The sequence below is a fragment of the Phodopus roborovskii genome, unplaced genomic scaffold (assembly GCF_943737965.1).
Source record: "Phodopus roborovskii unplaced genomic scaffold, PHOROB, whole genome shotgun sequence".
NCBI lineage: Eukaryota > Metazoa > Chordata > Mammalia > Rodentia > Cricetidae > Phodopus > Phodopus roborovskii.
The window spans coordinates 21,568,079-21,582,675 of NW_026126409.1; the positions used below are offsets into that span (position 1 = coordinate 21,568,079).

At 40.3% G+C, this 14,597-nt stretch overlaps 1 protein-coding gene and 1 long non-coding RNA gene across 2 annotated transcripts; one reads left to right on the forward strand and one right to left on the reverse strand.

Annotated features, from left to right (window-relative positions):
- Positions 1-6,848: 6,848 nt before the first annotated feature.
- Positions 6,849-9,334, reverse strand: LOC127220372 (uncharacterized). Its single transcript, XR_007834366.1, has 2 exons — positions 9,231-9,334; positions 6,849-9,041 (listed from the first exon to the last, which is right to left on the reverse strand). It is a non-coding gene; the product is annotated as an uncharacterized LOC127220372 (long non-coding RNA).
- Positions 9,335-9,397: 63 nt separating this feature from the next.
- On the forward strand, positions 9,398-13,517 carry Thap1 (THAP domain containing 1). The gene is made up of 3 exons (XM_051182202.1): positions 9,398-9,595; positions 11,468-11,663; positions 12,992-13,517. Exons 1-3 carry the CDS (start codon positions 9,525-9,527, stop codon positions 13,358-13,360), a joined length of 636 nt encoding a protein of 211 aa, XP_051038159.1. The 5' UTR covers positions 9,398-9,524; the 3' UTR covers positions 13,361-13,517.
- The last annotated feature ends 1,080 nt before the right edge of the window (positions 13,518-14,597 follow it).

A 14,597-nucleotide genomic window follows, 5' to 3' on the forward strand; every position in this document is an offset into this window, starting at 1 on the left:
GTCAGTTCTGTAATATTTGGCATTATTACTAATAACCGTGAAGAGGTATATTGTACAAGTTTGTAATGTACAAAACCACTGTGAGACTGGTTTTACTAAACCAAAAGGGAACATACTGATGTCTCAGTCTTACACCTCCTATTCCCTCATCTTTACTATCATCAATGATAAATGCAAAATCAATTTGAGAAAGTATTCAAGCAAGTACAGTCAATCAGTGTTTTAAAAACCACAGTATAATATTTCTGTACCCAGAGGTCATATAAAGCAACAATTTGATTTTTTTTTAACAAAACATAGTTCTGTCACAAAAGAGAAGGTACAAACCCAGGAACAGACAACAAATTGACAACAATTTGAGCAGCTCTCTGGGGAATGAGAAGGGAAACTTACTTTAACAGTTCACTAGAGTAGGGGTTCAGCACCTCCCGTCCTCAGTGTTCTAGAGGACAGTGGATTGCTCCTGAGCCCTGTGGCTGTGCAGATGCCTACCTCAGTCCATGCAGAAGATCAGGGGGCTTCTTCCAGATTTTGTGATTTGGAGAGTTTGTTTAGCATTTATTCTTTGGAATAAAAATAATATATCTAAAAAATTTTAAGGTGTTATGTTTCTCTTTCTTCGTTTAAAATGTACAACTCTTGAAAGGCCAGTGACATAACAGTCACAGTAGCTTTTAAAACATTTTGCATATTAACATTTTACTCTTTACTATATTCCATACATTGTACACATTTGGTTTTGTACATTTAATTCCTTTATAGATCTATGTCTAAAATAATATCCACTTTACTGTAATTTATTTACTTGGTGTTAATTTTGGCTACACATTTTTTGATTTATGCTTCAGCTCAACTCAGTATTTATAATGAACTACAGTAGGGAATTTTTTCTTTCTTGTTTTTATAGGATGGAATGTGATGTTTTGACACATTTGTTCATGATCAGCTTAGGATATGAACATTGTCCATCAGCTGAATCCAGAAAGTATAGGCCTACTGTGAGCATAGGAGAGATCTGGGGCTGAAGAGTTGGATCAGTGGTTAAGTACAATGGCTACTCTTCTAGAGGTTCCAGGTTCAATTCCCAGCATCCACATGGTAACTCCAGCCCCAGGGTATCTGATGCCCTCTTCTGGCCTGTGTGGGTGGGTACACAGACATACATGCAGGGAAAACACCTATATACACAAAGATAATAAATTTAACAAATAAATTAAAAAATACAAGGGGCCACCTAGAGAAAGAAAGGGAGTGTGTTATTAGTTAGGATCTTGTAATGCTTGCTGGACAACAGTAGTATCTGTCTTTCCCTCCAACATATAGGCATCAAATACATCATCATTTTTTTTTTTTTTTTTTTGTCAAGCATATTTTTTTCCTTGAGCAGGGGGGAGGGAGGGTAAAAAGGGTTACTCATTATCTGAAACATCTTTTTGCTTTGTGTTTTTGAGACAAGGTCTCTGTCTCAAAACTAGGATGGCTTTGAGCTCACCTGCCTCTGCCTCGTCTCCCAAGTGCTAGTATTAAAAGCATATACCACCACACCTAGTTTGAAACATCTCTTTGATAAAACACTCCAAATCTTTTTCCAGATATTTGTTAAAGCATGATTTTTCCTTGTTAACCTCCAGCCTCTAGTAACCACTTTTCAGTGGTTTTCTTTATCACGTAAGTGGCCATCCAATACCATATCACATTTCAAATTAATTTTTTGGATTCCTTTAAACATTTGTGTATTTTGGGGGGCTTGTGCATGGAGGTCATAGGACAGTTTGGGAGAGTTAATTCTCCCCTTCACCGGGGGAGTCCCAGGTGTCAAATTCAAGTTGTCAAGCTTGGAAGCAAGCACTCTTACCTCCTGAGCCATCTTACAGGGTTTTTGTTTTGAGACAGTCTCATGTCACAGGCTGGTCCTAAACTATGTGAATAAGGATAACCTTAAATACCCTTTCTTCCTGTCTTTACTGTCTTTGAGTGCTGAGATTACAAGTATATACCATGTCTAGTTTACAGTTTGCTGAGGATTTAACTCAGGGCTTCCTACATATTAGGCACACTGACACCTAAGCTGTATCTCTAGACCTCGTTTAGGTATACCTTTTACAACTTTCAGGAGTTGGTTCTCTTTCTACCATGTGAGTTCTAGGGATTGAATTCAAGTCATCAGGCTTGGCAACAAATGCTCATTTAATTTTTTTGTGTTATTTGTCTTTATTATTTACTATGTATACAGTATTCTGCCTGCACAGCAGGAGAGGGCACCAGATTTCATTGTAGGTGCTTGTGAGCCACCATGTGGTTGCTGGGAATTGAACTCAGGACTTCTGAAAGAACAGCCAGTGTTCTAATATCTGAGACATCTCTTCAGCCCCATATATATGCCATTGAGCCAGCTCTGTTTGGATTTTTTTTTTTTTTTTTTTTTTTTTTGCCTTTTTAAGGTGGAGTCTTAACCCTGACTGGCTTTGATTTTACACCTGCCCCTGCCTCCTGAGTGCTGGAATCAAAGATGTGTACAACACCTGGTCTGTTTAGGTATTCTTAGATTTTAAAACTTTTTTTTTTTTTTTTTTTTTTTTTTTGTTTAAGAAAATTTGTTTTGGCAATCTGTTAATTCTGGATACAAAAGGTTGAAGTTACCCCAATGTATCTTTGTCTATTTGTCCAGATATAGTCTCACTATGGAGCCCTGTTAGCTTAAGTAAACCAGGCTGGTCTCAAACTCATGGTGACCTTTATGGGATTGCAGGGTGAACTACTGTGTCCAGTTTTTAAACAGTATCTCTTAAGAATTGGCCTTGGCTGACCACTCAGTCCTCAGGCTAACACATACCTTGCATTCAAGTTTTACCAACCCGATTTCAGTTTGTCTTTCTATTGAGAAAGTCTCACTCCTCTCTCCTGGCTAACTCAACCTTGAGAACAAATTCAATCTTCAAAATGAGGCCTTTAAAGACAATTCTTGATGCCTACACATCATCAAACATAATGCAAGATCCTGTGTTTAATTTACCCACTTTCAACCAGTGGTAGCATCTTATAAAACTACAGTACAGAAATTGATATTATCAACTATTAGAAATAAGATATTGTTATAGTCAAGACTTTATCACCACAAGGATTCTTCACACTGCTTTTCATTCACACTCCCCCCACCCCATAACCTTCTTTTGTTTTCTTGATATTTTTTGAGATGGGGTTTCCCTGAGTAGCCCTGGCTGTCCTGGAACTCACTCTTGTAGATTAGGCTGTCCTTAAATGATAAGCCTCCCAAGTGCTGGGATTAAAGGCATGAGCCACCACCACCTAGCCCCATAACCTTAACTGCAAGAGACTACTAATATGCTCTCCTTTCTATAGTTTTGCCATTTTCAAGAATAGTAAGTGGGCATAGAGGTGCACACCTTTACTCCCAGCATTCAGGAGACAGAGGCAGGAGGGATTTCTGAGTTCAAAGACAGCCTGGTCTACATAGTGTGTTCTGAGACAGCCAGAGGTATAGCCTGAGGGTTGTAGGCAGTTGTTACAAAACTACATGATTTGCAACCTTTTGAGTATTTGGGGCTTGCTTTTTTTTTTTTTTCTTTTAATTGCATCATGATTTGAGGACTTATCTAGGTTGTGTTCATTCTTTTATTATTAGTATTCTGTGGATAACTAATGGTTACTTAATCATTAATCTGAATTATTTAGGCTAAGTGGCAGGTGCCTTTAACTTGCTGAACCTTCTTGCTGGCTCTATCAGATGTCAGGTCACTGACATCTAATAATTTAGATATTAATTAGCTCATTTATTATGCTTACAATCAAACCTAGGGCCTTGTTTATATTAGGCAAGCATTGGATTACATCCCCAACCCAAGTAGTTTAGCAAAAAACAATTTAAAGGGAAAAATAGCTAATATTCAGGAATAGTTTGTAGCTATACCCCAGAAATAGAGCTTATGCTAAGCTACACAAATGTGGCCTTCTTATAAAATACTGACACTACACAGTAAGTCTGAATATCTCATCAGTAGCTAGTATAAAATGCCTGACTTAACTTTTTCCTTTTATTTTTAGTGGTACAGTGATGGAGATCAAGGTCAAGGCCTGTGCAGTTAGGCAAGTACTCTACCTTGGAGCCTAGGCTGACATCTGACAAGTAACTTTTGTTTATGTGGTTTGGAATGCAAATCAAGGTCACTTGGTAGGCAAAATGGCAGTTAAAACCAAAGTGGCTATGGTTAGTCATACTGGACCCGTAAAAATATAACATTTTATGTGTGTGTGTGGTGTGTATGTGAATAAAATAAGCACTAATTATCTGGGGATTCAAAGCCTATTTGTTAAAGCTTCCCCCCCCCCCTTAAATTTAGTACCACAGCTTTTACCTACACATTGTAGTATGGTTTAGAAAGCTTGAATGCTCTATCAAAAATATTGACTGGAGAGATGGCTCAATCATCAAGAGTGCAGGATCCTACCATCTACAGTTCCCAATGGTCTGTCACCCACTCCAGGGATCTGATGCCTTCTTCTGGCCTCCTTGGGTTCCTACATGTGCCACCAATGCCTGGGAGTAAAGTTTATAAATGAAGGCTATGCACTGGGTGGTGGCACTTGCCTTTAATCCCAGCACCCAGGGGGCAGAGGCAGGCAGATCTCTTTGAGTTAAAAGGCCAGCCTAGTCTACAGAATGAGTTCAGAACAGGCTCCAAAGCTAGAGAAACCCTGTCTTCAAAAACTAAAGTCTTTTACTAAATACAATAAACACCAACAATTGTATAAACTGTTATCCCTGGGGGCTTGGTCTGGGCTCACTTCAGCTCCCTATCCCTTTCATCTTTGTCTCTCCACCCAAAAAAGAAAAACTGAGATGAGGCACACAGAGTAGATTAAAAGATTGGTGGTTTATTGCAGAGTACTTTTTTTTTTTTTTTTTTTTTTTTTTTTACAGAGTAGAGCAGTTTTAAGAGGTTAAAAGTGCACAGTGGCCAAAGGGACCACTGGACTGGTCTATATTTCAGATATTTATTCCACTTCTAAAACAAAAACAGTTTTCAGAGGTCTTTGTCTTGTGTAGGTGGTTGACAGGCCTGCTGGTTTGGCTCTTACATGACAGCAAGATTACATCTTCATTCTTCATCAGAAAGCCAAGTACTATACAATCATTTAAGAGTTAAGGCTCCTGGAGCCAGGTTGACTTTATTATGTATTAATAACTTTGGCAGACCAGCATGCCACACCACCTCTCAGGGCTAGAGATAGAACTCATGTCCTATTCTTCTGGCCAGTAATTGATCTTGCAGATCCAGTCTTTTTGCTATTAAGGGAAGGGTCCAGCTCCAGTTTTTAATCAAGCCTGTTAATATCTAGCCACACAGCACCATCAATGAGTTATAAACAAACTGGTCACCACCCTGTTAATTGCATCTTTCCTCTGACTAGTTTCATCTAACCATTTTTCAAACATAAGGTTAGCACTACTAACTGAGCTACATGGCCAGCCGATAGCTTCATTATTTTGATTGCTACTGATTGTGGGCTATTTATTAATTGAACTGTTAATGGATATGTTTTATTTTTCACCAACCTTTTCAAAATGCTGAACTTTGATGTGATGGTGCAGGCCTGTAACTGGGATCGCTTCTGAATTCAAGGCTAGCCTTATCTATATGACAAGTTCCAGGTCATCCAGTTAGAATGTCATCTTTTTTTTTAAGGATTTATTTATTATGTATATGTACTGTCTGCATATACACTTACACACCAGAAGAGGGCACTAGATCTCATTATAGATGGTTGTAAGCTCCCATGGGGTTGCTGGGAATTGAACTCAGATCCTCTGAAGCAGCCAGTGCTCTTAACCTCTGAGTCATCTCTCCAGCCCCCTGGGATTTCATCTTAAAAAAGTACAAAACAGAGATGGAGATGTAGTTCAATTGGTAAGAGTGCTTCCCTAGAACACATGAAGCCTTGGGTTGAACCTCAAACTGATTGAGATTATAGGTGTGACTCAAGTAAAGGAAAGATTAGGAGTTCATGGTTATCTTTGGCTACATATCAAATTTGGGGCAGGTGTGGTGTATGTGAGACTCTGGAAGGAAAAAAGTGAAAATGCTTCCCTGCCTTATCCTTTGATAACTAAGTAACAACTAACTAAGTAACAACTATTATTCCAACCTCAGGAAAGGATAAGAAATGGCAAATGAAAACAGGCAAAATGAGTCAAGGAGTATTTTTAAAAGGTGAAAAAAGGGGCTGGAGAAATGGCTCAGCTTTTAAAAGCAATGGCTTCTCTTCTCAGCACCCACATGACAGCTCACAAATGTCTGTAACTCCAGTTCCAACAAATGATACATCCTCACACAGACACATATGCAGGTAAAACACCAATACACATAAAATAAAAATAAATTATTTTTAAAAAGGTAAAAGTGAAAGTTTTTTCTATTAAGCCAATAAACCTGCAGATAATTGTAAGCATTTAGGGTGGGAGATATTTTATAAAGAAAACTATAATGTATTTAGTTCAACAGGTTTATTTTTTAAATTATATGCATATATATTATATCTATAAACTTACCATTTTGAAAATAGGGGCAATTAAGGATTATGTCCAACAAATAAAAGTATGTATTTCATTTTCAAGTTATGAACAACAGGACAGAGGAAAATTCAGCTATATAACAATCTGACTGGTTTTACACCAAATCAATGACCACAAAACAGACACCCTAGAGTGATTCTTGTACACTTACTTAGTGGCTTGAAGTCTGAAGCATAGACCTGTGGTAAAGGAAAGTTGGGAGTCCCTCTTGGGGTTCTTAGTCTTATTAACAAAAGAATTAAAGAATGTACTCAAATGAAGCTCAAGGAAAATTTTATTAGAAGTTAAAAGTAAAACCCAGGGCAGGCAAGCTGTCAAGCTCAGCAGCTGCCTAAAGAATAGAGAAGAGGGAAAGCTGGCCATTTAAACTGACATAAATGGAAGTCAGACACACAGTGAACAAACAAGCCACATGCTGGGGAGGGAGGCTTTAGACAAAATAAGGAAGCTCCAAATGTTGGGGAAATCCCAACTATTAAGGAAAGCATGATTAGGGAAGGGAAAGAGAAGCAAAGTGGGCAAGAACTCTACAGCACTGGGGGCAGGGTTTCTGGGAAGGTACAAAAGCTTGGTTCCACCTATCTTAAGGTGGCCATGCCTTTCTAGAGGTAGGCCCTTGGCCAGGTGATTGATCTGGCCCAACTGGACCATTAGGTCTTCACCAAGGCTAGAGATGCTATTCTTTGGACCACACTTTTTTCCTTAATAGACCTTTACTTCATACTAAACCACTTTTAACTTTTTCATCTGACATCCCCAGTCCTACAACCTGCCCCCACCTTAGGTTGTTCCCATTCTTTCCAAGTCTCTATTAGTCTCTACTTTGTTGTGAGTAGTTATTTCACTTTTACATTGCATTATACATTGCTTAATTTAAAAACCATGTTCAAATCCCACCCAATTCTCATAACCACTCTATGCTGTAATGCTTGCACTACAAACTTGGATCTTGAATCCCACCACTCTTAGCTTCTCTGCCACCACCTTCACCCAAGTTACCATCTCTTTGCTCACCAGCCTCTTAATTGGTTTGTTTTTTTGAACTGTTGTCCTTCTCTGCTCTGAAACTAAGTGTAGTTTCTAGGTCCATTCAATCCAACATTTCCTAAATAATTTGTGACATACAAACCTGCTGGGGTTACTGGGTTCAGTAAGATGCTACCTTCAACAGCACCTCAGTTCAAATGAGGCACACAGACACTATGGCATATAATTCTTACAGAGGTAAGTACAGAATTTCACAGGGACAAGAAAGGTATGTGCCTTTAAGCAAAGTTGGGCAGAAGATAACACATAAGATACATCTTAAGGATAGACAGGACGGTCAGAGGATAGGCATCCAGGCCAAGGAAAACAGCCTATGTAAGCAGTTGCTGAACAGTTTGACAAGCAGGGGAAGACAGTAAAACACAGGCATACCTGTTTCCTAGGCTGTCTAGATCATCATAAGTAATTTGGATCTTATTTAGTATAGGGGTACCCCCTGAAGTCTTTTAAGCAAGGAACTAGCCATGCTCCTATGGGGGACAGAGAGAAAGTTGGAAACTGGGACTGACACAATGCTGTTTCGTAGATAACTGTGAGGACTTGAACAAGAATGGTGATAATAGAAAAACTTAAAGGTATTCTTTTTATTCCATAAGATTAACCTTTGTCTTGAGTAAGGGGAAAACTTCCTAGGAGCAAGCAAGATTGCTCAGCTAGTTAAACACTTAGCATTAAGGCTGATGATCTGAGTTTGATCCCCTAAACCAGAATGGAAGGACAGAACTCACTCCCACAAGTTGTCCACTGACCTACACAGGTGTCTATTTTGCCTGCATATATGTATGTTCATGACGTGTGTGCCTGGTACCCAATCCCCTGGAGTTAAAAATGTTTGTGAGCTGCCATGGGGGTGCTGGGAATTGAACCTGGGTCCTCTGCAAGATTAACAAGTGCTCTTAACCGCCGAGTTAAGTCTCATTGTTTCTTTTAAATCTCGGTGATACCAGGGCTTCAGGTTTAAGCAGTTGCTTAATACATTAATCCATATACCTGATAACTGGGTAGGCAAGCCCATGTATGTAGAAATGGAAGGCACTAAATGGGTCCCTGGGGGAAGCAGTATTTGAGGGGACAGAGAATAGTCTACAAGGGAGAAGGCGCTCCAGACTCAACACTACAGAGGGGCAAGGATGTAAAACCTCTCTCCAGCATGAAAACTCGCTACAGCACTGCAGCTCACGACTTTCAGCACAGTACACGACACGACGGTAACAACATTCACAAGTGCTTCTGCTTTCTCAACTGAGAAGGAATGCATGTTTGTCCTCGTTTTCTGGGTTTGTACAAATTACATCTCCGCGGCCGCCCGTTTTTTTTTCCTTTTAATTACTTGTTACCAGGAACTAGAGCTTTCCCACGGTTCCTTTAGGCATCCGGATCCAACAGGCCGGTCTTCACCAAGCTGCAGCAGAAAGCGACGAACCATTTAACCACACCAACCACCATAGCCCCGGCTTCTTGAGCGTGGCTCCCAAACAAACGCACTTTCTTCCGGCCAAAGCGCGAAGGGCCCACCCACTTCCGCACTAGTGACCACGCCCCAGAGCCTCTCCCGGCCTCAGCCAATGGTCGGCTTCCCTGGGAACGTTACCTTCGGCTAATCAGAGACAACGAGCGAAGTCCTCGCGAGAGGTGAGGTTGAAGCTGCCTCCGCCATCTTGAAGATGGGAGACGGGCGAAAGCCGTGGTCTTTCTGCTAAAGCAAACAACACAAGGGACAGAGTAGTCACCCCCGCGGTGAGGTGATGGTGATCGCCACTGTGTAACTGCCGACCAAAGCCACCGAAAGCAGCGAGCGTGTCAACGCCGAGCGCGGCGACACCGAGACCCCCCCCCCCACTTCACCTGCCTCCCGGGCAGAAGGGAAGTGTGGAGGGCCGGAAGGATGGTGCAGTCCTGTTCCGCCTACGGCTGCAAGAACCGATATGATAAGGACAAGCCTGTCTCTTTCCACAAGTAGGTAACCGGCGTGCTCGGCGGTGGGTGGGCCGGCCGGCCGGGACCAGGGGCGCGCGGCCGGGCGGAGGCGGAGCTCGGCGCGTGTCCGCGCGAGACCTGGAGAAGGCGGGGCGGCCGGGGGCGGGGACCCATTGCAGCGCGTCCTCTGCGCGCGTCGCCCCCGTGGGCTGGGCTCGGCTCGCCTCGGCTCGGCTGAGGCTCGGAACGCTCCTCCTCTGCTGTGCAGGGTTTCCGGCGTGCGAGCGTTGCCTGTAGGTCCCTCGCAGCCCTTGCGATTTCGTCACAAGGTATAAACCTGATAGAGGAACTCGTAGGAGGAAGGCGATTAAGCGTTGCCTGGTGGCCGCGATGTCAGGAAGGACTTGTAGACCCAGTTGCAAGGAACCGACCTTTAAGAGTCTCTGGGTTCTAGAGGGAGCTCTTGGTGCTGCCAAGATGAAGCCCAGCCTTTCAACACAGTAATAATAACGTGGATGATAACGCGCTTTTTTCAGTTGCCGTAGCAAAGAAACCAATTCCAGCCTTTCCCATCGATGTGAGGGCTGGCTCGTGTGGTAGGTGCCACATACAAGAATCCTGGGGTGAAAAATACTTTCTTGGAAGTAGAAGAAAGCTGCAGAATCAACGTTATTAATGATAATTATTAACGCTGATAGTGGTCAACAAAATGATGTTTTAACATTAGGTTTTTGAAAGAATTCCTGGCTGTATGCAGACGATAGCTAAGAGATCAGATTCACTGGTAAATTATACAAGTTATCCATAGCAAAACAATTGCAGAAGCAAATTTCAAAATGTTCTTTCAGGGATTTTTTTTGTTTTGTTTTGTTTTTGTTTTTTGTTTTTTTTTTCATTTACGGGGTGAATACTGTTTGTGATTAACAAGGAGAAAAAAATGGTAGAAAGTGAGGTTCGTGTGCTGATGTTATTCTCTCAGGGAAGAGGTTAAATTTTTCCTACTACTACTTCCTGGTTGATTGGAATTTCTGAAATTTCATATATCTTCAAACTGTAGGAATAAATAATCAGGATATGGTGGCAGGGATATGCATTCAACTTGCCACCTCCCTTCCCTATGCTTCTAAGATGACACACATCAAAAATACTGCTGGATGTTTAAAAATAAAATAAAAGAAGGACTAACACACATCTTGTCCATTATCTAAAAGGACAGTAAGTGGCAAAGATCTTGACAGACCTAGAAGAATTTGTACTCCTAGGTTGGGTACTAGATACTAAGATTTCTAAGAAGTCCCCACTGGTTTGTGCTCCTTTATAGAATATACATTGTTTCCCAGCTTGTATATACTGGCAGTGAAAAAAGCTTTCTGTGCAAACTACAAACAATAAGCACTAGCATGAAGATTGGTTAGGTCTTCATGAAAAAAGCATGATGGGGTCTGGCATACCTTATGGGGTGGATAATTATGAAGCATAAATGGAAACTTTCTTCATCTTTTTCCAGTTCCAGTGTACCACCAAGTCTTTGACATGGAAAAGCATAGTGACAGTAAATGTAAAGGGCCCTCATTACCTAGGCTGAGTTAAGTGATAAAATAAAATGTTCTTTATTTCTTAACCATTTGCCTAAAATTCAAGTAGTCAGGATTTACTCTATCTATATTTATTGGGTCAATTCAGGAACAGCTAGCAGTCTCCATCTCAGAATACACACATGTAGGATTTTTTGTTTTTCTGCAAAACACAAAAGTGCTGGTAAAACTATGAGTAGAATTGTATTGCATACTATCTATTTTATTTGAAGGTTACGTTATGGAGAGATCAACATTAATCAGTGAGATAGTAAGCAGGAGTGTGTGGGTGGTTTTGTTTTAAGTAAAGTCAGAGAACTAAATTTTGTCTTCTTAGGTTTCCTCTGACTCGCCCCAGTCTTTGTAAACAGTGGGAGGCAGCTGTTAGAAGAAAAAACTTCAAGCCCACTAAATACAGCAGTATTTGTTCAGAGCATTTTACCCCAGACTGCTTTAAGAGAGAGTGCAACAACAAGTTACTGAAGGAGAATGCTGTACCCACAATATTCCTTTGTATTGAGCCACATGACAAGGTAATTCTGGTTTTAAATATTGGGCTGTTGTTTTTCTTTCCCTTGTTTTCTTTCCTCCTCTCCATTCTCCTCTCCTCAATCCCTCATGTGAGGTAGGGGCTTACCTGGCCCAGGCTGGCTTTGCACTTTATATAGCTAAGGCTGAATTGGAACTCCCCATCTTCCTACCTCTGTCTTCCAAATTCTAGGATCTTAGCATTGATTTTGAGCTGTACACTAACCATAAAATCTATGAAACTAATGTGTTCATGGTGGAAATTTTGGAAAAATCAGGGAAGGGTTAAGAAAACAAATGTATTTGAAACCCATCATTTGACAACAACCACTGTTGGGCCTCAGTGGTTAAGAGTGTGTCTTACTATTCCAGAGGATCTGAGTTTTGTTCCTAGCACCTACATCAGGCAGCTCATAATTCCTGGATTCCATGTCTCTAGCCTCTTCATGCACCTCCACCCTCACCCTCACCCTACAGCAGATACTCACACATGCACTCGCAAACAAAACACACACATACACATACTGTCTCACACACATATGCATGTGATTGCAAAGAAAAAAAAATAACCACTAAGTAACAATAATACACTTTTTAAAAATTTAGAATTCTATGTACTTACTATCTTACACTAAAAAACTCATTCTAGTTTTGTAAGTTAAAAATAGTTCCGTGTCTTTACATGTTGATAAGTTTTGTTTTTCATTATTAATGACAGTTTATTTTCAGATTATTTTTTTCTCCTCTTAGGTGTTTAGTATTTGCTTACATCTAACTAAGTCACTTTCTCAGTTTCACGAATTCCACTTTAACTGCAAATAGAAAGCTGAACTAGGACTGAGCGTGGCTTGTGGTGGCGCACACCTGTAGTCTAAGCACTGGGGAGAGCAAACCAAGAGGCCCCTACAAGTGTGAAACTAGAGTGATATAAACACAGTAATTTCCAGACCAACCTGGGTTATACAGTAAGCCACCTTCCCCCCCCCCAAAAAAAAACAGGGTTAAATATTACTTGTTATCCTAGATCTTGGGAGATAAAGGCAGCAGGAGCTCAAGTGTGAGGCCAGCCTAGGCCACACAGTAAGACCCTGTTTTAAAAAATCCACATACAAGCCAAAACCTAATGTTGAAATTTTTAGCCTGGAAGATACAGTTTTAGTGATAAAACAGAACTGGGTTCTCCATGTCAGTACCACCTCCATGATAACCTAATTTCTTATTTTGGAATTTTTCTGTGCCATGGAGTGACAAAAAAGTCTAATGCTAAAACTCTACAGATATTTTGAGGCCATTAGTTACTAAACTCACATATCCTTATATGTTGCTATTTTAGAAGGAAGATCTGGAACCCCAAGAACAGCTTCCCTCTCCTCCTTCACCCCCCACTTCCCAGGTGGAGGCTGCTATTGGGCTGCTAATGCCTCCTCTCCAGACCCCTGATAACCTCTCGGTGTTCTGTGACCACAATTACACAGTGGAGGACACAATGCACCAAAGGAAGAGGATTCACCAGCTGGAGCAGCAGGTCGAAAAGCTCAGGAAGAAACTCAAGACCGCCCAGCAGCGGTGCCGAAGGCAAGAGAGACAGCTGGAGAAGCTAAAGGAAGTTGTGCACTTCCAGAGAGAGAAAGATGATGCATCAGAAAGGGGCTATGTGATTCTCCCACATGACTACTATGAAATTGTTGAAGTGCCAGCGTGAAAAGATGACATGTATTAGTGGGACAAGACTACATGCTCTCTTTTAGCCTACACACAGGATTTCATTTGGGAAAAAAAAAAAAAAAATAGTACTTGATTACTTGTATAAAAAAAAGTCAGAATATTTTTTTAAAATAAATTAGTTATATACTGTAAAATTGTAATTTTTTGTTTGTAATTTCAGAGTTTTTACATTTTAACAAAATATTTAAAACAAAATCCTTAGACCACCAATATAATGTATATTGGTTTCAAGATGGTGGATTGTTTTTCATTTGAGTATTTATAGAAATAATGTAAAATGAAAAGTAGGGAGGGTAATGGTGCAGTAAAGATGATTTAAGTTTAAAAGTTAAAGTTAATACCCTTTATTGAGAGAACATAATTTAATTCAAAAGCGTAGTGAGATAATAAGACAGCCTCTCAGAATATAGAGATGTACATACACATTTGTATTTATAGTCAGAACTTCGTTTATTTTTCTCAGTCACTTGTCAAACTGTCAAGTCAATATTTGAGGAAACAATATTTTGCTGTCTTTAGAAAAGTCATTCCATATTTAATCAATAACTTCATAAAGTAGATTTTTAGAAGTGGGTCCATCTTGTCCATAGTTTATAAAAGAAGTGTGTCTTGGGGAATGAAGGCCTCAAAGTGAGGTATTGGTACCAATGTAGTGAAAATTGGGCTGGGGAGGTGGTTCCCTGGGTGAAGGTGCTTATCATGCAAACCTGGCCCCCTGAGTTTAACCCCTGGGGTCCACAGAGTTGCATTCAGACCTCCACATTTGTGCTGTGGCATGTATGCACACTTATAAACATTAAAATTGGGGCCTGGTTCCTGATATGCTCTCATCATCCCCTAGCTAAAGGCATCTAATTCTACAGCTGTAGTTAATCTGCATTCAGGTCTCTAACATGATTTTAGTAGAGTTTGATTTGTATCAGAATATGGTAATTTTCCCCTTAACTGTTTGATTTTGGTCAAGACATTGCATAAACATCTTTTCACTTAAGTTAAAAATTACATCTAATTTATTTCAAGTGACTTATTTTCAAAAGTAACGTGCTGTGTTTATGTCCTCAAGTGTTGAGGTTTAAATATTGCAGTTTCTATTCACAATGTGGATTGTGTTCTGACTTTGTGAGAAAGCTTACATACATTTGAAGTGAAAATATGTTCTAAGTAGACAAATACTGATAAAATAATTCTCTATTTAGGTTTGGGAGACCCATATT

Bases quoted from the DNA above. Each gene is read 5' to 3' on its own strand.
- Thap1 (XM_051182202.1), top strand. From the start codon at position 9,525: ATGGTGCAGTCCTGTTCCGCCTACGGCTGCAAGAACCGATATGATAAG. The intron at 9,596-11,467 runs GTAGGTAACCGG...TTGTCTTCTTAG, and splicing joins AAGCCTGTCTCTTTCCACAA to GTTTCCTCTGACTCGCCCCA. The intron at 11,664-12,991 runs GTAATTCTGGTT...TTGCTATTTTAG, and splicing joins GTATTGAGCCACATGACAAG to AAGGAAGATCTGGAACCCCA.